The sequence below is a fragment of the Rhodnius prolixus genome, unplaced genomic scaffold (genome assembly GCF_049639745.1).
Source record: "Rhodnius prolixus isolate KJV_2025 unplaced genomic scaffold, Rpr scaffold_7, whole genome shotgun sequence".
Classification (NCBI taxonomy): domain Eukaryota; kingdom Metazoa; phylum Arthropoda; class Insecta; order Hemiptera; family Reduviidae; genus Rhodnius; species Rhodnius prolixus.
The window spans coordinates 10227898-10255005 of record NW_027411582.1 but is presented as its reverse complement, the minus strand read 5'-3'; the positions used below and the strand labels follow the sequence as shown (position 1 = coordinate 10255005).

Below are 27108 nucleotides of genomic sequence, written 5' to 3'. Positions count from 1 at the left end.
TTATATGAAAGAGGTTATGTTGTCTTAGCTTATTTTTTTTAGGTTTATTCCAACGAAAACAATTGAACGCTATGAGATTTGGTAGAGCCCTTTTTGAAGGTAGAAAATCGCAAAATGTGTGCATTACTAGTTTTGGTCCATGTCTATCTTGAATCCTTTTTTTACTTGAAAGTAAGAACCGGCTAAGAAATATTTTAATCATTTCAAATATTGTTTTTTTGAGAATTTTTACTAGAAAACACGATTTGAAATCCTCTGAGTCAACTTTGTAATAAGTTATGTTAAGTACCCCTTTGGGACTTAATTTAGCAAAGAAAATTCCTCGACAAGGTACTTTTTCGATCATTTTTTTGAGATTTTGTGTAAAACTGATCTAACGATTTTTGTTTTGAAAACTTACAACTTTTAATTTAAACTTATTCCATAATAATTCGATTGTTGGTTACAGGTTCAATTGATGTGCGTACAGTATCTTCCTCTGAATAATATTAATTACTATGTAAACAAAAGTTACAAATGTTAAGGATTTGATGATCAAAAGTGTCCTTTTACTCAATAGATATTTTAGTTTTTTTGAGATTTTTTCGGAAATAGTACTAAATAAATATTTTCTTATTTCAAATCTGTGAAATGATGTTTACAAGTTTTGAAAGGAGACACTATCTTGAAAGCTTTTTTTATTATTCTTGAAACTCTTCAAGTTAAACTGTTTAAATAAATCGACTGAAAATAACTATTTTTACAAAATTAGTCTTGCAGTTTTGATTTTGTGTTGTTACGTGCGTAGAAAACCTTTATTTAAGGTAATTCTAAAAGAATGGATAGAAAGACAAGCTTCTTTTTCATAAAATGTTATATTTGAATACTTTCGTGCATTTTACATATTATCCTTCTAGGACATTTTTGTTTTGTTTTCTTTTTACTAGAAGGACTAGTCATTTCAATAGGGATCATAGTAAATTGTATGTAGAGGCATCCTAGTTTAATCACATAAAGCAACACACTGACACCCCGACTGCTTCGTGGGTCTGCAATGCAGAGATAGTTGAAGTATGCGGCGTATTCATGTACAAACTCGTAGTTTAACATCATACATACTCATCAACTGTCCTGCTTCTTCTCTTTAACAAAGGATGTTACGCGTGAATAAATGCGAACAACATCAGGAAGCCACAATGGATGCTCTTTATGATGTTGGTCCTATTTATCAGACCCTATAGCACCAATAGGGTCTAGCACATTTCGGCCTCTAAGTAAGTCCTGGGTAAGTCAAAGTTTCCTACTTTCTAGGAACATAAACTCTTCCTATACAGCAATGATTATTATATTTCTATGCTAGAGAGTCATTTCAAGCGGCTGGACGTACGAAGGAATTCAAAAAGATTGCCGAAAATATTAAAGTAGCGGTCAAAAGTATTAATTAAATTTAACATTAAAATTTTTTAGGTATTAGTTAACATGTGGCAAGTTTGACATTGGCGTTGTGGTTATGAAGCGAGCATTTGTTAGTGGAATATATTCCCGATTTGAACCCTAATCTTTTGTGATTTTTATGTTTTAGAAAAATGGTGTTAGTAAATTAAGTGTTTTCACCACGTTCACGAAACCTAATTATTTGGATGTTTAGCCCCGCCTCGAAAAAAAAGCGATTACTAATTAATTAAATAATATTAAACACATTTTACTTTATATTTAATAGTTTTATTATTTACTCGAAATAAAAGATCCTATTTTTCAGGGTTACCTCCTGAGTCGTTGGTCGTTGGAGAAGAATGAAAACACCAATCTCTCTAATTAAAAGTTGGATAACATTTCATACTTATGAAAGTAAAAGAAAGATGGACATGTAATCGCAAAATGAGGTAAACAAACAAAATAAATAAATAACAGTAAGAGTTGAATTCAAATTACTCTAAAATTAAGCTAGTCAAAGGAGGGTTAAGTTCATTGCTGTTGCCCTCAGAGAAATAAAGCAGAAGCTTTGTCTGCCCTTAGATTTCTCATTCTCTTCAGTTTACTAACTCGTATAATATTTTGAGGTAGTGAAGCCGTCGAGTGTTCAGAAATTGCATTTTTTATTCAATTAATTAAGAGTAGCTGAAAAAATTAAAAAAAGTAAATGGCTTTTATTAAAAATGAAAGTTCCAAATTGTATTTAATATCATAATAATTACAATTCTGTTAAAATTTATTTGTTTTTTACTGCTACTGTAATCTTAGAACTTCTAACGTCAGAAATCTAGTTTGAAATTTTTTGATATGACCTTGGTTTATTTTGTGGCCGATTGAGAATTCTTAAAATATTTTTTTTTCAATTCTCGAGAATCTTAAAATTTGTATTTATAGGAAGAAAGCGAAAAGTTTTTTTCAATTATGTCGAATCAAATCAAAATGTCACAAAATTGAATTATATTTACTTTTATCTTAGTTTGTCTACAAGTTATTATATTATTTAGTTGTAAGTGCCAGCAACATCTCTCTTACTAACTCTGTTCCTCTCCCTCTATTTCAGATGTCCTTAGTAGTGTGTACAGTTGGATTCCCAATCAAAGGTAATACTTTGCTCTCTTTTTATCAGCGCTTTGCTCCAATTAACTCATCATATTACTTTCTCTCTTTCCTTACTCATAACATCAAATTTTCTCCTATTTTCCGCCTTTTAACTCATATCTCTTTTCCACACAGATCACAATTCTTCCTTTTGCGTCATTTAATTTTATTTTATATTGTATTTATATATTGTTATTGGTGAATTAGATCGGATCCCTAGTCACTGCAATCAGAAGTGATTTATTGGTCGGATCATCGTTTTTTTTGTAGAAAAATCTTCCCTTTGTATTTTCTAAGTGCCAGAGGTCTCACAATGCAAAATAGTGATTAGGGACGATTTACTTTCCTCCTGTTTTGCTCTGCATTAGGACTATACATGACTAGTGAAGTCGTTTTCTGTGACTGGTGGAGATCTCTTCGTAGCAACATTATATTTACGAAAAGAAGGGAATTTAAGGAATGGATTGAGTGCCTATTATTTTTTAGTTCATAAGTACAAAATAAATAATAATAATAGTAATAAATCCGTTCGTTAAAATTGTTTTTTTAGTTTACCTTTTTCTTTAAAAACGTTATTGTTGAGTCTAAATGATCTGCGATATCTTTTTTTATGTGCTAGTTTCTAAAAGTTTTCGCATTTCTGTTCTATAAAAAGGCGCAGGCACAGGACCTACGTCCGCTGCTAGTTACTGGCGAGATTGCTTGAAAATGTCTTGCGTTTGCCTTGGCCTGCAGAGGAGTAGATTAGTATGCTGTAATTAACTACCTTTCCAGTCTAAAACTTCAAGAGCTGTAGATGGTGCGTGTCCCAAGTAGTAGGAGCAACCAAATCCGAAAGCGTGGAAATCGCCTCTTGTTGGATGCCCAAAATAGCTACAAAACCACTACTATCTAAATTTATGTAGCAGCCAACACAGAAACAAATTTTCTAAAACTCCGACTCTAAAAAAATTCCTGCCATCTGTTTACGGAAACGAAATGAACTACGTGACTAAATGAAGTACCTACAATTTTCCATTTACTTGTGCTAATTTCTAAAAATCACTTTTTGCAATTCTGTTATCAAAAATTTATTTTTAATAATGAAAATTTGTTTACGGTATATTTTCTTGCATTTTGACCCAGAACTGCAGTTTAAATCAAGTTTATAAATGAAGTAGGTAAACTTTCTTTATCTCTCTTCTCCAATATTTTTAGTTTCGCTTTTTAAAGTTAACACTTGAAAAATATGATAAAAGACCCTTTCAAAATGAATAAAAAATACGTGGGTTTTTTATTTTAAAATCAAGAATCAGTTTAATTTGATGTAATGAGTGAAAATCCCACGCCAATATCGCGCCATTCATCCTTTCACCCACACACGCCCCTCTGCTCTTGTACAAAGTGAAATAGAAGTCACCTATAATTTGAAGAGTAACTAGAAGACTATGTTTTTATTAATATAAAAGTGTTATGTACGTTTCGTTATTTTACTCACTTATAAAAGTATCTTGTGCAATTTTTTGCTTTTCAATTTTAATTTATTATAAATTTGAATCGGTAACTTTTAACAATTCGTCCTTATTTTTTATTTGTTAGTTTTAAATTTATAGGTGATGTAAGACACTTCGTACCAGCTGATGAATTCCGCGCTGATACCATTCTGGGGTTTGGAACAATAAAAAAACCCATCAACAACGTAAGTGAAAGCATTACAGACCTACTTATGTCAGAAAATTTAGATGACAAGGCCTCACTCAATAAATAGGCTAATTTAATGTTCAAATAAACAGAAAGCTTTTAGAGATATATTTTATAATGGTCAACCAATATAGTTTTGTAAAAAATATATTTATCTAGGAGTTCCGTTCACAGTTAATTGTTAGTATAAAACAGCGTTGATTATTTTGTGAAAAGATCCAACCCTCAGATCGGAAAAGTTTTGAATATTCTTTGTAATTGTAAATCTAAAATCTGGGAAACCAAGATCAAACTGCTAGTAACCATAATTTCATCAACTGTCCTGTATGGGTCAGAAATTGGGGCAGAAAGGTATTTGTACGTGTTGAAAATGGGTGTAAGTTTATGAAAAAGTTTATTCGTTGGCCAAACAACACTCCAGACTGAGTGGTAAGACTTGAATCAGGCAGATACGCATCAAGTGTTCATGTCTTTAAGAGGATCCTGGGATACTGGTTGCGTATTATGAAAGTAAGCGACAACCGATTGCCTAAACATGTGCTATGTAGAATAAGGGGTTTGAGTCAACAAATGGATAACAAAATTGATGGGTTTGGTTTTCACAATAGCAGCAATGGATTGGTGTTATTGGTGAATCTGACTCTGTCCATTGCGATAACGTGAAGTGCATAAAACAAAGGGTACCAGATTTAATTGAAAAATGGTATAATCATGTAAATTCGATCGAAGTTGTGGGACTATTTATTCTGGCTATAGTCGCTTGTATAGAGATATATGATTATTGGGTCTTGATGAGGAATATATTTATTAAACTTGCACTTTAGATAAACTCAAGGTTGTAAAAAGAATAAACGAAGATAGAAATAGAGTTTAGCTAAAATGTTTAATAAACATCCAGAATGATTATTATTATCTTTTGTTTATATAGAAATCTTTAATTTAATTCGTTATTTTTAATATTTACGTTTACAATATATAAGTAGTTTATGTTAAATTATTGGACACATCTGTACGGAAAGAACCATGAAAATTAAATACAGAAATTTGTCTATCCACCAATGTATCTGTTTTTAATTAAGTGCAATGTTATTGAAAGAGGACATACTGCAGTATTTTGAAAAAACAACCCGAGAAGGACTTGTATAAAAGAAAACAACTTTAGGCACTTCTTTCACAACGATATACGAATCTAACGCTTAAGTTATGCACAAAAAAAAAGAAAAGAAATCAAACAAATATTTCCTATCACAAACTAAATATAATTGCAGAAACAAAACTCCATCAAGAAGGCAGTGGCAACAGCCATAATCACAGTCCTCTTGGTGTAACCCAACAAGAGGTTATTTCCACACATATTAACTTACCTCGAGGCATACTTTCGTAACATATCAAAGACACTGACGATATTATTAACGTTTATCACTTAGAAAAAGAAAAAAAAACTTTTTAATACCTAAACCGAAAATCGCAGAGTTAAAAACAGAAAAGCAACAAGTATGAAACTTAACTTTAGCAAATACGTTTTCAGCAATAACTGTTTTGGATTTCATAAAGGTAGGTTTTCGATTTTTATAAACTTATATTTAAAGTTTACTTATACTTTTTTTCGAATATTATTTAGTTTAAAATGTTAAAACTTTACTCTCGAATGTGCAATTTCTTGATTTTATGTCATTGATTATTAGATTCCTTTACGTATAATGGAAATCATGAGTTCATTTTTTTACTGTAGATTTACTATTTAATGAATTGATACCTAATTCTTGGTTAAGCAGATTGAATTATTTATAATTCACTATTAGATTATTTTTTTGACTACCTTGTCCTTTTTTTATAAAAGATTTGGGACGTTTACTTGTAGTTTTTGTCTCAAACATTTTACGTTTTACCCACTTCAATTTTCCCAGTTTGTAATCTTGTTAATTTAATTGAACAATGTTTCATTTTGCTGATCTCTAAATTCGACTTGTTAATTTTCACATTAACACCTGTTCTATTTTTGGCCAGTTTTCCAAGTGGAAAATGGATTTGTGGTTGTTGTGATAAGACAAGTCAGAATGCTCATAATAGAGAATTTACAATTATAGTTGTCTGATTAAGAAAGCCCCTTCAGAATCAATAGTACGGAAAAATTGTAGGGAAAAAAATTTAATGGAAGGAGCCCGCCCACATATTTGGAGAAAAGAGAGACAGTGGGAGCAGTAAATAATTCTTAAAATAAACTTTTTAGACACGAACGAATAAACAGTACTTTGAACAAGTTTATATTTACATAATGTATATTTAAAACTTCAAAAGATTTTTAAGGCGCCTCTTTCCACTTCTTACTACTAAGATAGCTCTTATAATTGGTAAAAGGACATATTGAAATCGTGTCGCCATTTCGTTATAGGTTTTAAACGAAAAATATCTATTTTATTGCTGATTTTATCAGTCGGAGAATGCATATTTTTTTAATATTTCTGTCCAGTTTCGGATTTCAAAGTTTGATTAACCGGGATGGTGTGAAGAATTTGTCTTCACCCTAGTTCGCTTCTTAATCGTAATTTTTTTGAATAAAAATATTAATTTGTGATTAATGGGGTTACACTAAGAAATAATGAAATAAAATAATAAATATTCAGTGAAAAAGAAGGACTTCTGGAAGTGCATTTGGGTTGTGTGTTTATGTGAAATATTATTTTGTAAAAGAACTTGCCAGTTAGAGGAAAATATGACCAAAATTCTTCTTAAATCTCCTGAAGTTAGAAGTTCCTGATTTTTATTGCAATAATTGAAAACTTTCATTGAATCTAATGTTTATGTTGGTTGTTACAGAAAGTGTTTAAAAGATAACTAAAAAACGAGAGATGAAATAACAAAAAAGATGGATATAGCTGAAAAATAATATATATCAGTTGTGTATGCACTATTGGAGTAGATGAACTAACTACAGAAGAGGAAACGAAAAGAGAAGAGAGCTTTCCAGTAGAGGGATGGTTTTGTGGGATATATAAGGTAGGTGGTTAGCTCGTGAATGTTCGTGGTTGTTCGTATTTTGGGAGGTTAACGAGATGGCCGTGTGTACTTTAGGAATGGACGAGGGATTATGGGTTAAGAGAAGGAGAGTCACACTGCGGGGTCCCGCCAGCGATCAGAGTACCAACCCATCCATGTTCTTGGCTGTATGAGTGTGACTACATATGATACGAAAGGGAGCACAGCATCTCTCCGTAGCGAGAGAACAACATCGTCACATTTACACCCTACCGCTTACAAAACCACCAGTAGTGGTATTTCTGAGTGTAATTGTAAGGGTTTGGGCCACCCTATAATGGCATGTTGGTTGGTAAACACTCGCGGTGCGACATTTCAAATTAAAACAGAGAATTCATAGGTGTCAGGTTGTAGGTTTTCCTTTCTCTCAAAGAGGGATTAAATCAAGTACTTGATTGTAAAAAAAACAATTGAATTCTGTAAAAAGTATTTAATGGGTATTCTTATTCGTGTAAGGAATTCTTTTGGAAGGGTAGTATCAGCAAGTAGGTCAGCCCAAAATGTAAACAGAGGAAATTTTGAGGCTTACTTATAGGAAGTATTTTGGGCCTTCAGTTCTGTTATTTTCACCTCTGTTCATTTATATATATATATATATATATATATATATATATATATATATATAATTTAGGTTACTATAAGGGAAGAGAAAATCAACGTTTGCAATTCTTTTTTGAAATGGCCTACTTACTACGATTTTTATTTTAAAGGGACTACTGGAGTAGCCTAGAAAAAGAAATTTAATTAAACAATTCGATATTGTCGTTACACTTGTGAGGCCATTTATCCATAACCACAGAGAAACAACAGAATGAAGGGTAACCTGAGTGTAGAGTAAAATTCTGTATATTAGTGCAAAACAATTTTTTTTTTTTTTACAAAAGAATTTCTGTGGCAGTTGCTAAAAAAAAACATAATTCAGGGCCTGAAATTTGAATGGACCTATTTTTTAAAACTCTACACTTTAGGGCTGTCTCTTTATTTAAACTTTTTTTTTTTTTCTTTGGTGAGCATGCAGATCGTTATTTTGTCTTTAAAAAAATATACTTGCAGGCTTATGATTTCCATTTTAAGACCAATACTATCAGGAAAAGTCTTTATTATTTTTTTTAGACGGATTTCTGTGGCTCGCTTTTCTCTTCTCATTAATAGCATTCTATTATGGACAATCTATTTTTGTTATAAAGAAGTGAAGTAGCATTTAGAAAAATGTAATTGCAGTGCAAGAAAGCCGTTGTATGAATGTTTTGCATCAATTTGCTTTTAAATTTGTTTCAAGTAGGAAAAATTGTACTTTAAATTTAAATTAAATTTAAGAATAATAGGAAATCATAAATTTAAGTAAGAAATGAGAAAAGCTAGAAGAGAACGCCTTCACGAATAGGAGAAGAAATCTTGCAGGGGTATTTCATTGATGCCCCCCTCCTATGATCTGACCCACTTATACAAACTTGGGTCCTTCGGTGTTACCCTACCCCTACGTGTGCAGCCACCCCTCTCCCCTGCGCATAATACTTCCCCTCCGCTGTTTTACCTCCCCTCCGCTTCTTCTTTTCTTATCTACACTAATATCCTCGCCCTTTCCGTCCATTTATTTCGGAGAAAAAATAATATATATATATATCTACCTCCTGAATATATTTATTTAATAGCTAAGAAAAATTGATGGTGCTCTGAATTTTATGCGCGGGTGTGATTCGGAGAGAAAGATATGGAAAGAGTTATTTCAAAATTTCTAATATTATTATTGAAAAAATTATTTGGGGGTTGATAAGACGTATTCTATAGGGTGGTAGAGGATTGCCACCCCCTTTGCCACGACTTCATTATCACTAGATCCTAGGCGGTTCCGCGCGCGCCTCAAAGGTTTCTCCTTTATTATTTCCGGATATAGGACAGGCACATATCACAGTCCGGATTCTCTGTAACTTAGTGTTTAAGAGGGAGCCATTACTATCGTATTTATTGGCATTTTGTTATGTTATCTACATGTATATCCTTGAATAGTTTTTTTTTAAAAATGATTATTATTAAGAGTAAAATAGAAACTAAATGCAATAAAGAAAAGCTTACCTCTCTTGCCATCACATATCCTCTAAGGGGGCGGCATTTGTAGTGGAGGCGGAGGCGATGGTTTGGCCGGCCGGGAGCTGTGCGAGGTATCTATCTACAATGTTCGGTTTGGCCTCACTAAGTCACAGTCTCGAGCCGGGAGCTCTGCCTTGCCGCCAGGTAGCAAGCGCTCCGGAGACGACTAGGAGGCCGTCTCCGCTACGCCTAGGGGGCCCATCGTCCCGAGCTCAGGCCTGTCTCCCATACTGCCCACTACCGCCATCTACAATCGATTCCATTGCACCCACGCAGCGCGCGCCGCCCCCGTCTGGCCTCCTGCAAAGCTGCCAACCTAGTACATGGAAATTTCCCTACTTTTTTATTTAATATGTAAATATTGAATTGTATATAACTTTTTTTTTTTTTTAAATAAGAAAAAAAAGATACAGAACAATCTCTAAAAAAATATACTCATGTCTTCTTTTTTGTAACTTAACTAAAGAATGACATAATTTATTATCTACCATACATATTACATTTACTTATGTACAAACTTATGTTACAGTGATGGATTAGAAACTGTGCTGAATCTGTGACGACTGAGTTTAAATATTTCAAGTGCCGACTTAATCACGAATATATTCAAGAAAAGAAAATTGCCACTTATAGTACGTATGTAAAATTAGATTATTATCATTATTTTTTTAAAACTATTGTCAGTCATTATAATATTAATAAGTATATAAAGTTGCCTCATTTTCAACATTAAATAAAGTTGAAAAATCAAGACATTGTAACATCTACTAGTCAGTGAGATCTCTGTGGTACAGCCTTACCATACATAACATGGGCCCGGTATCCCGCCCAATGTATCATTTTTTAAAATATATGCGCCAAACTATCAAATTTAAATTCTATGATACACACATCGCAATAATATCTGCTAATTTCTAAATGTTTTTTATTTCCTAATCAATAAGAGCTACAAATGTAATCATCATTATTCAAGTTTACATCCTTATAACTAATTGTAAATCACATAATTAGGTGTTGATTTTTTCTTTATTTTTTAGGGAACACATCATCAGCTTCTAGCTGTTTACCTGAATTGGTTGGACCCTCATCCTCTGCCAGCATAATCACATGATAGCAAGATACATTCCTGCGCTACCTGGTGCATATTTAGGCTTAAAGACAATCGGATTTCTGGATAAAACAGATACAAGTAAGTTTTCTTTTTACTATATACGTATTATTAAAGTATGCATAGTATAAAATTAATTATTTTAAATAAGGTTTGAATAGGTTCAAAATAGTTTAATTTTTTAAAAAAAAAGAAATCGTTAGTAGTTTGTGCACTTGCCAACTTTATAGAAACGGATTTACATTGATTAATAAACCAAAATTAGGGTACTATTTTTTCAATTGTCCTCAATTGCTTCTTTTCTTGAATTAATCATTAATATTTATTTATTGCCTAAGGAAAACGAAATTCTCTTTAGTCTAGAAGTTAATCAATCATTACTAGATTTGAACTAAAGGGAAAATAAAAAAATACATCTATCCAATAATTTAAGAATAATTCTTAAACTATTCATTCTCGAGCTACTGAGCTAATTTTTTTATTTTACAGGAAACACTTCATGAGCTACAAGCTATTTTCCTGAATTGGATGGGATCTCAACCTCTGGCAACGTCATAGATACTTCCTGCAATCTGCTAAATATTTGGGCTGAGAATAAATCGGATTTTTGAATATAACTAGAGTTATGTAAGTTTTTTGTAATTGTTACTTGATGAGTTACCCACTAGACTAATACAGGACTATCTCATACTCACATTTAACTTTGTTATGATAGTCTTGTTTCTCTACTCACAATAAACTATTTCAATGACTCATTAGACTTATATAGAACTATTTTACAATCATATTTTAACATGTTGATGACTCACTAGACTTATAAAAGACCTTCTTACACCTACTTTCAACCATGTTGGCGACTAACAATACTTATGTTAAACCTCCTCACGCCCACTTTTAACCATGATTGTAAATCACTAGACTCGTTTAGGACTCCCTTACATCCATATTTAACTATGTTGTGGACTCACTAGACTTATGTAAAACTATCTTACACTAACATTTAATTTATTTTTTACCGCGTCACATGTAACCGATTTTTGTATTTGTTTACTTTTGTCAATCTTTTAAAAAAAATAGGAACACTAAAAAACATCTGTTTCTATAAAAAATAAAAAATAGAAAAAAAAACTAGAATATTTGCCTATTTTACATATTTATTTGGCGTACGGTTTGCTTTGAATGCCAAAATATTTTATTTTTTAAAATTGATTGACAAAATATTAAAAAATATAAGGATACAAGTGACGCCTTAAAAATTAACTTATATGTGAGTGTAACGAGGTCCTTATAAGACTAGTGTGTTATCATGGTTGAAAGTGTATGTAAGGTGGTCCCATACAAGTCTTGTGAGTCATAAACTTGGTTAAAAGTGTGTGTAAGGTGATCCTATATAAGTCTTGCGAGTCACCAGCATGATTAAACGTTTGTGTAAGGTGGTCCTATATAAGTCTTGTGAGTCACCAATATGGTTAAAAGTGTATGTAAGGTGGTCCTTTATAAGTCTAGAGAGTCACCAACTTGGATAAAAGTGTATGTAAGGTGTTCCCATATAAGTCTTGAGAGTCACCAGTATGACTAAATGTGAGTGTAAGGTGGACCTACATAAGTCTAGAGAGTTACCAACATGATTAAATATGAGTGAAAGGTGGTCCTATATAAGTCTCGTGAGTCGTCAAAAAAATATTAGGTAAAGGATGTAAAAGATTTTATAAAAATGTATTGTAAAAATATGTATAAATAATTTGTTATAAATAATAAACGATTTAATTACAACAATATTGTATTTATTTTCCATTTTAATCTCTCAATAATATGAAAAATTAAAAAAAATATAAAAAATGAGTAGAAATTAAGAGAAAATATAAAAAAAAAGGTTAAAAATGGCTGCCAGAGTCGTGAGAGTGTGTATGAAGCATTGAGTAAGGTTACAACAATGGCCGCCGAAGTCTAGAGAGTGTGTAAGAAGATAGCAAGGTTACAACAATGGCTGCCAAAGTCTTGAGAGTGTGCAAGGAAGGCTACGAGAGGTAAAACAGACAGCACGAGCGATCTAGTGACAGCTGGTGGAACTAAAAGTAGGGGGGGGAGCCCGTTGTCATGGTGATATGACGCCATCTAGAGGGTATATAAGAAAGTTCGCCGCGCGGGCCGGGTCGGGTGGGGCGAATAGTTGCCTTCCGACCGTCGAGGTGAACGCATCTCCCTAACCATTACACATGAAATCTTATCAATATCATTTATGTGGAGAGAGGTGTTTTGACTAGATTAGATATTTTTGGAACGACGAGCGACATGGACCCCTCCTCACGAGTACGACTCTGCAGTCGTACTGAGCAGACATCTTGTTTGACAGTGGTATATAAACAGTGTTAGTGCTACCTGGTGGCAAACATGTAAACTAAATTTTGTTGACAGTAAACAAGTCCAGTAGGTGCTGCTACCTGGTGGCAAATATGTAAACTAATTTTCCCTTTTTTGTTTTTTACGTCTCTGACGCAATTTTTTCAACTTTTTCGGCTTTTTAACGCTCTCTGACGCCATTTTTTGGTACTACTATTACTTTAATTTATTTTTTTTTGTTTAATGTAAACGGAATTTTCAAGTTTGATACGTACCTGAGCATTACTTTATTTGCCTCTTATCATTTTTAGTCTCTTTTAACTTTGTTTTTTCACAAATATAATTAAAATAAGAAGTTTATGAGAAAAAGAGAAAATAAATAATGACGTTTTTAAAAATTTAGATATTTTTTATTTCGCAACTAATTATACATTTTTTTTTTTTACAAAAACATTTTAAATTCAATTACATCTTTTAGGTAATGATTTTTAAAATTATCTACATTTTAAAATTAAAATTTACATTATATTTTCAAAGTTAAACAAATAATGGACTAAATAATAAAAGAATTGGAAGAGTTGCAGTTGGATAGATGTTTGCCAACGTCTTTTTCATTTTGGCTTAATTCGATGAACCTCTTTTGCAGGAATTATTCCAGTTTCGCCTGTTTCAACTCTGGAAAATAACATTATACAATGAGATAGACTGTTTACTGAATGATCCTACAAATAAAACTCAAAACTTCTTGAAAATCAATGTTTATTTGTATAGGTTTAAATAAAAATAGATCAAACTCAACCTCCTTGGAAATCAATGTTAATTTTTTAATGTAAACTTATATACGACCATTCCACTGTCACATTTAATTACCCCTAGAGGTCCAGTTATTTTTTTTTATATATATACAGAGGTCCAGTAAGTGCTACTGTGTGACGGGTATTTTTGGAAATATATTTCAAGCTATCAATGCTGTTATTTTGTGTCAATTCTCATTAAAAATAGACAACAAAATTATTAACACTTTTATTCTTAAATTAAAGATGGGTTTGAAATAGTTAAAACTTCAGGTAATTTTACCTAAAATCATTTTTATTGTTATTAATACTTACACATTCTTTTTTTTATATAATGTAATTTTATTACTTTCATTTTTTGTTTATATAAAAAAAGTTGAAATTTACAATGGGTGTACATGTATTTCATTAATTATTTTTATCACAATTTTTATTTTTTAATTAGACATGCATTATTTACAAACATCTAGCTAGCTGTACATTTTAAAGTCATTATTATTAAGAATTTTCTAATGATGATAAAAACATATTTAAAAAATGAGTTATAAAGAAATGTTGAAGCAATTATATTTGGACAATTTGGAATGAATAATATCACATAGGAGTTTATATAAAAAAAAATAATACTAATTATAAAATAATACAATTTTATCATAATTATTCAATTTTTAATACAATTTAAAAAACTTATTGATACTAAAACTTCGTAAAAAAAAAAAAAAGAAGTTAAATTTCCTAAACAAATGATGGCAAATGTTCGTTATTAAACTTATTATACAAATATTTACATTTATATGGCAGAATATTGGCTTTATGTCAGACATTCGGTTGGGTCTCCCTTATGGTCACATGAGTTACAAAAGGTCCTGGAGTTTTACCATAAGGCCGGCCACTATACTGATGGTAGGTATGCGTAGTTGGATACGCCATCTGACTATAACGATGTGGCTGTTGGGTATTGATGTTGTAACTTCCGTTAGACGTTGTATGCTGGCCTAAATAAATGAAAGGAAACGCATGGAGATTAATATATTTAATTTTTCTGGCACATATTGTTAAGATTTAATGAAAACAGCTTTTTCCTTGGTAATAACTAAGACTTAAAAATAACTTTTAAAAAAACTGCTTTAAATACAACTTTTAATGTAGTAGTTACCATTGGAATTAATTTAATCATGTTGGATATATAAGTATCAATATAAAACTATAGCTTTTGAAATTACATTAGCTAAAACTTTTTTGTACATAATACAGTTCAATCTGTCTAAAAATCTATTAATTCCATATAAGCTTACCTCGTTTCAATGTTTTACGATGTATAAATTATTTTAACAACGATTATTTAACGTCAGATAATATGGTAAAGATACGATATGAAAACAAACCGATAATTTCAAATTGAAATATCTCGCAACAAAGAAAAAATTAAAAATAAAGATTTGAAGTAAGAAAAAGGTAGAGTACTCGTTGGTGGTATCGAAATGTAAGATGATTAATTTGTGCAACAATAAATGATAAGTGAAAATGAAAATATATTAACGTTAACTACATTAGTTTTTACATGGAGGGAGTAGATTTTTTGTTAGCAAATTCTTTAAGTTTTTGTAAACATTTTCATAGTTACCCTTCGTTTTGGTCTATTACTAGTATCTTTCATCAGAAAGATCTAGACTCTTCTTTAAATTTTTTTACATTTTAGTACAGTTTTTTTAAATTGTGCCTTCTAGTTAGAAAACAATCGAGGTAGGTAGTTAGGGAAACAATAAAGATGTTTACCAAAAACTTTACCCTAGCCATTACCGAAAAAATATTCTAATAATTAAGGGCGATTTGAATTAATTACTTTCCCGAATTACAGATCTTAACAAATTATTATAAAATCAAGGCATCATTATACATATTGTAAAAAAATAAAAGTATAAAAAAAACCTTCTGATGCATACCTTGCATGGAGGGCATGTCTGGCCTTCTAGGTAAGGAATTTGATTCGACCAGCGCCTGAGCTCTCAGTACTGCTTGAACACTTTCATATTCATAGAAATTGGAGACTGGCCTGTGAATGTGATCCCTGCTGACCTGGCGTTGGGAATGATAATGCTGCTGCCGGCGACTAAAACAGATGATCAATTTCTACTGTAAATAATAGTTTACTAATAGTGGTGTAATGAAAAAAAATAAATAAATAGTATTTTTAAAAAGCTAAGATATATCGAAATCAATGTATAAACCTAGAATTACCAAAAATCTGCATATCCACAGCGAAGAGAAAAATTAAGATTGTATTAGGACATGTCGTTTCTAAGTATAAGTCTTCGTGCACCTTCTTTTTAAAAATATACCTCTTAGAAGGTTCCTAAAATTTGGAGGATACCAGCTCTATAATCCAATAACTGAAACTACCTGCTTTTTTGATATATGTATGCATTTATAAGCACGAATAATTTGTCCATCTTTTACACTAGATCTCCGCAAAATTACGAGATTACCTAAACTGAAAATTAACATCAATCATAACCCGGCGATCATTGTAATGATCCTTTACAATTATCGATTACTAAGCTAGCCCCACTGCATCATTGCAAAAGAGTATTGAAAAGAAACTAAGATATAATAGCACATAATAGAACAGGCCACTCCTATTATCGTAACCTTACTCAACTCTACTTTATTTATCTTGTCAAGTGTTGTTCAATGATTCGAACAACATACAAGTCACTAAAAGTTGTTTAACTAATTTCATGGTTTTTTCAATAAAATAAAAATTAGGTACAGTACTTAGTTGCTCAACTTGCTACCAGAGTACCTACTTGATAATTTCAAGCAAGAGAAAAATTATGCCAAAAAGTTCTTTTAACTAATTTCACTTGAAACATTCCGATTCTAATTAAAGTGGAATTAATTTTTAAGCCCTTATTCTAGAAATCATACAACAACAAAACGTGTGACTTGTGACTTCTCAAAATCCTCATTGCTTAAATTTAAAAATGATAAGAGGTTAAAAGCTCGTGTCAAATGACAAAGCGTATGTTTTGTCGATAGGATTTTGTTGCTCACTAAAAACCCTTAAGTGACGGGGAAAATCTCTCTCTCTACAGATGAACCTTGCTGTAAGAAAATAGCTAGCTTCACGTAAGCTTAAGGCAGCTAAAAAAAAAAAAATTAAAGAAAAATCTTCCACTACCGAAAACCTTAAATCCAAGATTAAATTTCTACAAGCACAAAACATATTTAAGTATCTTTAAATTGCCAAAACATTTTGTGGAAATAATAAAACACAAACTATCTAAAAACTGTTATTATTTTTACATAAATAGCAAAAAGCTGAACAAAGCACTCGTAATAAAAGTGATATGGAATCCATTGAATGGATTGATCTCTTGTTTTTGTTTTTTTTAGATTTTAACAATTAAAAACCCACTATGCCTGGTTTTTGTTAACTTTTTTTAAATTTCTTTAATTATTTAAGTCTGTGAACACCTACCTAAATTTTATTATTATCTTAATAGAAACTTCTTTTAGAAGCAGGTTCTTTAAAAATAAAATATAATATTCGTTACAGAGAAACCTGAGTTCTTTATTTTATATAAAACATTTTATTCTTGTTCAACAAGATTGTCATAATAAAATGCAAACACGAATGCAAAAAAAAAAGTCTGTGAACAACTGTATAACTGTGTAAAAACATTAAGATAACAAACAGAAAAATAGTTAAATGAAGTCCCAAAGTTCCCTGTAAATAGTTGAAACTACATCAGTCAGTCTAGTGAATAAATAATCTAATTAGTATTTATTTAACCACTAATATGGAAGTTTCTAGACCAATTCGTGAACCTATTGTGTACGAAAAATACGGAAATGTGGGCCACGCAGTGGACGGCCACCACACGTTTATCTATGTACAGCCCCAGGTAGCCAGATTTGAACTATGGAAGAGGACAGGTGGACAGGAGCCCCGCCGGAGGGAGAGTAAACGTGACATGCTAGCATTTCTCTGGGTTCACTTTAATCCGCCATATAAGATAAATATAATAATAGAAGTAATAGAATGTAGGTAGCAAGTGTTCACAGACATTTTTAGCCTTGAGTACATTTTTAATGATAATTAGAAGAAGGGATTTCAACTCAATTAAATTTAGCTTCTTCCGAGATCTTAAGAAGGTTTGCATAAATATTAGAAACCGTCCATGGTTTTCTCTCCATTTTTTTTATTCAAATAATTCAGTAAAATTAATTTTCAACTGTTAATAAAAAAATATTTTTGAAACCTTATTTTATTTTATATACATTTATTTATTTTTTCATCATTGAGGAATTTAGTTATAAGAAATGTTTAGATAAGGTTTTTTTTATCTTGAAGTTCGTAAAAAAAATATCAAACACCTCAAAGAACTTAAGCTTGCCTTAAGATGATTAAAAGCATTAATAAAGCAAAAGAAAAGTATAGAAATAAATGATACAAAGCGTTAAAAAGAAACAATAATAAAATCAAAATAATTGATTCAAAACTTACCTTTCATCTGAAGAGGTGCTATTAGTTGAAGTTTGACTCTTGGATTTTCTCATTTTGACGGCAGCTATTTCTTCCCTATAAGTTGGATTGTAAAAATAGTTTTTACATGCAAGGAGGTGAAAAATGTGGTGAAATTGCTTATTTTTTTATAAAAAAGTAAAAAAAAAAAAACCAATTAATAAAAATTGTGATAGTGTCCAAATGAAAAAGAACCAAATACCTTTGAAAATAGTTTCTGAATTGTCGTGCCCAAATAAGTGAATATTATTTCCCCTGGTTATTTATTTCCGTTTGTTTATATTCCTTGTTTTTAAGGAGCAGTTAGATACAATGATTCTATATATTGAATAATAATAATGGGGAGCTCGAATCCGACTACATGTAACCACTCAATACAAGAACAAAAAAATATATATATTGGCAGTAACCTATAAACCGGATAAGATGAAATATGTATCCGTATTCCATCCACGACACCTAATTTGGTAGTTGGACGTTAAGCCCCGCCTGATAAAATAGGCGATTACTTTACTTCACTAGATAAAATATAAAAAGAAAGATGAAATGACGTTATAAAATGGATGAATTATAAAATAAGGTACCGAAGATTCAACTTATCGAAGGGTCAACACATCTTTCTTTAGACCAATCAATTTAATTTACATGAATTTAACTTCAAATCAATTTACCGCAGAAAGCTTTAGTAAAAAAAAGTAACTAATTCTATGAATATACAGACAATTCATCTTGGAACTAGTCCTCAGTAATAATAATCTTAAACACTAAGAATATGTGCCAAAAGAAAGGAAAAAAAAAAAAACAAAAACAAATCAATATTCATCATGCCTCCGCAATCATGCGTATTAGTTATAAAATGTTCTTTTTATAGTAAATAATATGTGCATCTTTTATAATGTGTCCATCATGCTCTATTTAGTTAATTGAAACAAGAAATTAAAAATAAGAAAATAGAAAAATTTTTGCTTACAGAAAAAATATTCTGTGCAGCGAGTCCAAAAAAAGAAATAAAATACCATAGGAATATTTTTTTAAATTATTATTATTTAGTTATAAATACCAAAACAATTCACCAAAACATATATACATTTATATATATATATTTTAAATTACTAAACGAATGATTTTTGCTTCCAATTTTGATAATTTTGTTTACCTATAATCTTTGTTTAAGTTTTTGTTTGAAATTTATTTTGATTACAAATCATGATGCATTGTATGTTTCTATTTAGTTCTTTTTAAATATTATTTATTAAAATAAATATAATAATTTATTTTTAGTTTATTTATTTATGAAATATATTAAACTTACTTTAAATGTTGTTGAATCTCATGATAATTAACGTAATGGCTGAATCTACTTGGATCGGTGATTCCAACTCTGCTTCCTGGTCTATTCATGGTCACAGCATTATCCAGTTCTCCATTCTCCAGTCGCTATAAAACATTAGAACAAATACTTCACATGTGCAATACTACATTTTTATATATTGTTTCGCAAGCCTGTAAAAAAGTTTTGTTATAATACGGTTAAGTTCAATAAAAGAAAAAGACAAAATGTCTAATTCAAACTGAACGTAAACCAAAGTGTAATTGCAGATGGATTTAAGCGCTTGGAAAAGACGAAAAAGTCGAAAAGTTTCTAATCTTTTGATTAGAACGATCGACACAAATTGTCAGCAGCTTACTTACAATAGCTTTCTTGACGAAATAAACACATAAAAACTAAATTGCTTTAAACAGTGTAGGTAAAGAACTTTCAAATTATGTCAAAAAACACATACCAACATTACAGGACTTAAAATACAATTAAACCCTTAATGAGTGCAGTTATTGATAATATAGTTATCACGGAATCTGTATTTTCTAGTGAAATTAATACAGACTGAATTGAATGCTACTTGTCACTTATACTATAAATAGACAATGTACTCAGCATACCTGTTTGATATGATGTTCATATCTTTCTTCAGTATCTTCTAACGGATATAAGCCCCTCCTCTCTTGATGCCTTCTTTGATGTTCCAATCTTAACTGATTGATACGTTCAGTTCTGGAAGGTTCATCCATACGTATACTGCCATATTGCTTTTCTGACTCTTCCCTAGCATGTTGTTGTGATTGATGGTGATGTTTTGTGTCTTGCTGGTTGTGATGTAAATGTTGTTGTTGTTGTTGTTGCTGCTGCTGCTGATGTTGCTGTTGTAAATATTTAATATTAGTAAATTATTAAACTTCTTATTTAATAACAACACCTGCACAATAAATACCTGCTGAAACTCTGACTGTTTTTGCACTAGTTTTCTATATTGTTCTTGGATACGTAGCTGTTCATCTCTTGCTGCCCGTCTCGCTGCTTCCCTTTCATCTTCAAGAGTTGCGCTGGTCGTTGTACTCACTCCGCCAGTGTTAGCGCCGGACCCAACTTCCTTCCTAGTCTTTCCAAATCTAAATGAACAGTAATAAATACTTCTCGATTGAATTAAAACCATAAAAACATGAAATACTCTAATTAAATAAAAATTCTAATAAAAGTTAGAGTGTTAGACTGAAGCGGAATCTATACTCAGTATATGCCCACTGCATGGAGGGGAGAGTACTTATTCAGAATGAATTTCCAACATTCAATTACTTAAAAAAGAAATGGGGAGATCTCAAGGGGCTTCAGAGCTACTTAAAAATTAAAGATAATAATTAATTACCTAAACATAGAACCAATTCCTTTCAGAAGACTCTGCTTCTTCTTGCTTCCCTTGCTAGATTTACTTTCTAGTGAAGTGTTGAGAGAGGGCTGCCTGCCAAGCGGACTGTCACCTTCGTCTTCGGCCACTATCAGCAACAATAACAATTTATTTTAAAATTTTCACAAACTTTACTAAGGACTTATCCATTTTTCAATATAATATTTAACTTTATCTCACACAAGGTTTGAACAAATTAGTACTCACATGGACCTAATCTATCAACGGCCGCACGAAAACTTTCATTACAACCCCGACCTCTCACAATTCTAACACCTGACTGGCCATTTCTATAATTTCCTTCCTCATTTTCGCACATCTGCATCTGAAAGAAAGATATATAAATATATAAATTTACGGAAACATTTATTACTTTTTACTCTTATTATCTTAAAAGACATCTGTCTTATTTTTTTTTTTAAATACTCTCTTTCCTCTATATGTGAACAAAGTATCTCCAAACATAGATAAATATCATGAAATTTGTTAACTTAAAATCTACAAACTGCTGGACTACTAACTTGTAACCTTTAGACATCCAAGATTGAAAAAATAAAATGGAAACTTCAACATATTTCTTTTAACACAGACCACAAACTTATCACTTAACGACAAACGTCTAAACAAAAATTTACTTAATAAAAATATATTTTGTACGCTCTAACGTGTTACCGCGAAGTGTTAAGTGATAAAGGTGTAAACCGTGTGTAGGTTACACGAGCAAATGATTATAATGGCGGCCTATAAACCTGCTTCCTTGATTTTTTTTTTTTTTTGAGACTATTTTGTAATAAATTCGGTAGAATCTTTGATAATAAATATTATTTTTAATATAATGTCTTTTTTGTTTTTTTTTTCTACAATTTTAAGTTTGTGTTGAACGATTCATTTAATGATTTGTATTCGAAGTATTCGTCTCTTTTGCATATTTTCATTGTTCTAACCAAATATGGTTAATTTTCTGTGTGCCTGTGTTGTTTCTGCGGCGTATAGGATTCTTTCAAAGTTGAACCTCATGTGTATTTTTTTCCTTTGAAAAGTCTACTCTCTATGGACCTTGAGCAACCATTTCGAGACTTTTTTTTTATGACCTACATTTCCGAAGTTCCAATTTACTCTAAATCCGATCAAAACCGAAACCAGATCATATAGAAGTTGACTCTTACATTTTCTAAGCGTATTCCAAATCTCCTTCTGTCTTATTATGTTTCTAATTTCCAAACTTTTTACGCTAGAATCTTTCTTATCTCAGGCAAGCCTAACTAATACATCAGCAAAGCAAAAATATCAGAACATTCTTCTTTTCTATAGTGGAATTTAATTTTATCCAGTTAAAGTTAGGGAGAATGAGAGCGGTCGAAACGTTTTTGTCTTGGGACAATATCCCTTAAGGGCAACAGAAAATATACATTAAATAAAAGCATAACACCATCTTAGTGGTAAACCTTTAAAAAAATAAGTACGCTGAATTACACAAAACCTTTACAAATATCTACTAACAATAATAATTACTGGATTATTACTTAACTATTATATTAAATAATAACAAATTAACTAAACATTAATTAGCATTACTTTTGAATTGTGGCATAATAACAAAATCTGGAATAGAGTTCCAGAATAAAGACGATTTAGTGAATGAATTTTATAAGTGTCTGTTCAGCATGGAGAAATGTAGAATTGATTGCTGTAATTGGGTCTTAATGCTGTACATATAAAATAAAAATAAAGGGTGCTGGTTCCTGTAGAGCATGTACAAGACATTCCTAGCAAAATACTTCCTTCTGTAATAATTTACACTCAGCCAAACAAGAAGTATAAATTGAGAGGTAATTTGCTCATCCCTTCTTAAATTCAAAATAAAAAAAAACACAGAAATTCAGAAACCTTTGCACTTTTAAATAATTTTACACCAACGATCAGTAATCAAGGTGAGGATGAGCAGAATGTTTTTACTATACATACTTTTGTTTGTACAACGTTTATGAAATTTTGTTAGAAATGTTACAAAGATAATTATTCCAAGTATTTGTGACTGTTATACCCAAACATTTTGCGGATAACACGTAAGGAAGAGGGATCTGATCTACAGCAATTTAATAACTCTCCTGATAACCAGACTAAAGAGGATCCAGCAGAATATTTTCCAAATATTCTTTCATCTTGTGACACACAACCTTTCACAAGGCTTTGAAACAGTAGACGGCAATGAAGTAGGAGGCAGTTAATTAAGAGAGGATGGAAGTTTAGGTTTTAGGAAGGGCTCGAATTAAGAAAGGAAATATAGCGTCATGACTTAAAGTGATTGTAAATATCTAATAAAGGACGAATGAAAGCAGGCATAGTTTTTTTAGGAGTAACAGGCCAACATTTTTTCAGGAAAGCGAGAGAGAAGTTATATCAAAAAGATTTATGTGAAAATGATCAAAGGAAATACCTCTTGCACCATTGTCTGCAGTGATTCTAAACTGGAAGATTTTTTCATACCCAAAGATGGACCCAACTGTGTTTTTGCATCGTTGTTATCTGTAAATGAATGAAAATCATATTAGATTCAACAAATTATATTATTTTATGGCATTTAAGAAAATTATTCCTTTTTCATATTTTGCACAAATGTTAATCAAGGCTGGTGATTGTAAAATTGAAAATAAAGTGCTGGTTTTAATAAAAGATATTACTTTTTTCTCTTTCATTCCAAGAATTGGTTCAATAATTATTAAGATTATAATTTAATGCAATTAATAAGTTATTATTATATAAACAAAATAATAATTTAAAAAAAAAAACAAAATAGTAAAAACATACTGTCAGATTTTGCAACGGACTCGGCAGAGTTCACCCGGATAAGTCCTGGAATAAGCAACAAAAAGAAAACACACACAAAGCATTGGTTAGTAAAATTGAAAAATTGGTAAAATAAAACAAAAAAATGGATGCAAACATTAAAATAATTCATACAGACAGACACACTTAAAAACAAAACATGCCGTCGTGCTGTTAAATTAAACAATAAAACTAACGTAAAAAATAAGAGCCATTTTATTATTAGAAGTTTTTCGTATTATCAAAAATATTTGATAATATACTGAATGCGACAATTCACATTTTAAAAACAACTTTAAAGCAAACCTAAAGTAAAAAAGTAAGGATGATGCTTCCAAGTAAAAAATGTAGCAATTTTCTCAAAACACAGCTAAGAGCACTCGTAAGCGTAGATAACATTTCAAGATACTGGTTAAGATAGAAATGCCTAAAGCGCGTAAACCACACTTCTTCCTTGAGCAATCATTTCCCCAACCTAATCAACTTAAATCAAATTCTTAGATTGACCAGAATTGAGACAATTGCCACTAACTTTCGTGTAACTGATTCTTATTCTTAGTACTCGATTTTCTAGCCAAGCTTTATAATAGTATAATATATATAGCTAGCAGAAGCGTAAATAGTTGTGACGATGCACTTGATATAAGTATAACTGCAGTTCTACCCGACAAAATAAAACAATAATCCCACGAAAATTTCCAAATTCAAGTGAAAACTAATGAATCCAACTTTCACTTTGAAACTTTGGTTGAAAATTTTATAAATTATGAAATTGCAAATGGTTTTTTTTTTACAACATACATTTTTTTTATGTTACAGATTATTTTCCAGCATTCACCTTTAATAATTGTTTTAATGATTTTAAGATCTATAAGGCTTAAGAAATGAAATGCTTAATGCGATTTTTTCACGCATTTCGAATTGAAGATGTTTTAAACTATAAAAACAGTATTACAGGTGCATTTTAACAGACTCAAGAACTCAATTAAAAACATAAAAGTGCAGCAGACCTAAATGCCATGCTTTAGTAAATGAAAAACTTCCAATAATGTTTGTATTCAGTTTGTTTTAATTATTTTTATTCGTGCAAAAGCTAATAAATAATCAACTTACTTCCTTCTTTTTTCGCTTTTTCTCTTTCTTCTCGGGCTTTCTTATTCCTTTGATACGTGTCGGTGTTTTTGGCATCAAGTGCCGCATGCCGTTTTTCCGACATACTCTGCCTTCCGAAAGCATCTCTTGAAAATCCACCACCTTCGTCTAAAGACAATCTGAAAAATAGGAAGAAAGAAATTAAAGTTAGGCTACACAACAGAATTAAAATTTTATTCTGTCAGCTATGATCCCAAGAAAGATATTTAATGATTGGTAACGACATTTAAGATTTAAAAAAAAAAACTCTGCAAGTATCTAAAGTTTATTTAATAAAGATAGTCCACCTAACATTTTTCAACCATTCTCTTCCTTACAAAAACCTGGAACAATGTGATGTTCATAGGCAACGATTCATGAGACTTAAAAGACAAGAACAGCCTAATCACGCCTAGCTTTCTTAATGACCCTGAAGATTTAAAAACAAAACTGAAGATACTAATGTACAGATAATCAAACCCTAACGTGGTCCTACGGATTTGAGCTGAAGGGATAAGCCAAATATTCGTTGGTTACAGGCATTCCAATCTTAGGTGTTACTCTGACAGTTGGACTCTCCTTGGTCATAAAAATCTTCATTCAAACCTTCAACAATTCTCCAAGACAAAAATATCATTAACACTACCATGAATGTTACCATTGGTTACGTTCTATTTTTCTATTCTTCACGCCATACTTTTTATTTTTTTCTCTTTACTTATTGAATATTTTTGTACAGACTGTACATTATAAATAAAATAAAAAAATGAAAAATTAACAGTTTGGTTTATTTGATTAAGTTTAAACCTTCATAATAATCAGTATCGCGATTTCATTGACGATTCAGAGTACCAAATGTAAATTAAAGGTTAAAGGGTACTCCTGTAACAAAGAATAATTCGAGCTCTAATCCAAAATAAAACATAAAATGTGAAGGAATAATAACAATAATAATAACAACGTAGCTGCTCATCGGACGGTTTACAAGATCAATGGATACATATAAGAAGAGAGACAACTGGTAAAAATACAAACTAAATCTCGTAAAATACTGTCTTAATAATTGACCAAGAAATGGAAGCTAAAAAATTAAATGGAGGTTTGATTGCAAAGAGAAGTTAATAATTCTAGATACAAACAGTCCCTCTAGTTATCAGGCTGGTTGGAGAACAGGTGGAAGTAATATTAGCTGTTTTACCAATGAACTTCAAGTAATATAACAGTTGCAACAATTTGAAGATAGTTCCTTTAATCATTTTGGTTGGCCAGTTGTTTATTGTTAGGCATGCTAAATTAAGCTGCAATGGTTGCGATTGTCTTTTGCACGCAATGCAGAATACTGCAATTGCTTGGCAACCTTTTGGTTTACAATTTTTTGTAAATAGAACGACCTATTCAATACTTTTCATCAGACCCTAGCATTATTTGTTTAGATAAACACTTGTTATGAAACATGACTTTTTTTAAAGTTAATAATAATAAACTTACTGGCTGGCGTAGGTGATATCGGCTGTCTGTGCGCTACTCGTACTATTCCTTTGTTGCGCAGATGGATTATTCTTCTCTGAATCTGAATGTCGGGGTCTGAAATAATACAAAAGCTTATTTTTTTTTTACATTGATAGCGACAAAAACTTGGATTCCAGTGAGATTTAGCCCCATGATCCTTGGCAAGAGATATGCACTGCCTCACCTCACAATTACAAATGAACAACTTTTCCAAAACAAAGCTACTTACTGATTATTGTTAGGCACAAAAGAAGGCGTCTCTTCATCCTCTATTATAACTGTGTCAGGCGGTGACATGTTTACTGTAGGGCTAATCAACTGACCGGTACTATTTAATAACATAGATGTTTGGTGTGTAGCCTGAAAAATTAAAATTATTATTAAATATAAAATAAAACGATATAATCCAGCACTGTAAACTTAATAACATTTTCACTATAAGTGTTTCTTTAGCTCTAATAAACTTAATTTAGTTTCTGCCTCTTTGTGAACCTAATTAAGTTAACCTAGACTAAATCTCACCTCTTAAATGAGAGAATTGGAGAAGCTCATTGATTTTTTAGGTACTAATCTTTACTTAGATATTATTTAGGTCTTATTTGTACACAGTAGCCACTTATTGCTCCTTAATATGTAATTGTGAGTCTGTGCTTGTTAATAAGCTACAGTTTGTCAGTATGGTTAACCCAAAAGATTATCAAATACCTACAAATACCTTCAGCAGGCTCAAAATGTCTTGGATCAGTTTAAGTCCTGTTTTATATTGACTAGTTTAAA

General features: G+C 31.1%; 2 protein-coding genes across 14 annotated transcripts in view; both read right to left on the bottom strand.

Annotated features, from left to right (window-relative positions):
* The window catches only part of Drep2 (DNA fragmentation factor-related protein 2), a 32874-nt gene extending 23168 nt beyond the window's left edge, over positions 1 to 9706 (bottom strand). Inside the window, exon 1 of one of the 2 annotated variants that reach the window (XM_074113947.1) lies at positions 9340 to 9706. In XM_074113947.1, coding sequence (XP_073970048.1) covers positions 9340 to 9351 — 12 coding nt within the window. In that variant the 5' untranslated portion in view covers positions 9352 to 9706. The remainder of the gene's footprint in view (positions 1 to 9339) is intronic. The other variant, XM_074113948.1, reaches the window with a different exon arrangement.
* A 4167-nt stretch (positions 9707 to 13873) lies between these two features.
* The window catches only part of baz (par-3 family cell polarity regulator), a 144146-nt gene continuing 130911 nt past the window's right edge, over positions 13874 to 27108 (bottom strand). For 5 of the 12 annotated variants that reach the window (XM_074113892.1, XM_074113901.1, XM_074113890.1 and 2 more), the window contains 13 exons: positions 26561 to 26691; positions 26311 to 26406; positions 24805 to 24962; positions 23674 to 23718; positions 23303 to 23391; positions 21073 to 21190; positions 20827 to 20953; positions 20395 to 20593; positions 20066 to 20323; positions 19437 to 19561; positions 18107 to 18181; positions 15540 to 15706; positions 13874 to 14591 (listed from right to left, as the gene is read on the bottom strand). In XM_074113892.1, the coding sequence (XP_073969993.1) occupies positions 14413 to 14591; positions 15540 to 15706; positions 18107 to 18181; positions 19437 to 19561; positions 20066 to 20323; positions 20395 to 20593; positions 20827 to 20953; positions 21073 to 21190; positions 23303 to 23391; positions 23674 to 23718; positions 24805 to 24962; positions 26311 to 26406; positions 26561 to 26691 (1767 nt within the window). In that variant the 3' untranslated portion in view covers positions 13874 to 14412. The remainder of the gene's footprint in view (positions 14592 to 15539; positions 15707 to 18106; positions 18182 to 19436; positions 19562 to 20065; positions 20324 to 20394; positions 20594 to 20826; positions 20954 to 21072; positions 21191 to 23302; positions 23392 to 23673; positions 23719 to 24804; positions 24963 to 26310; positions 26407 to 26560; positions 26692 to 27108) is intronic. The other 7 variants (XM_074113891.1, XM_074113895.1, XM_074113893.1 and 4 more) reach the window with 7 other exon arrangements.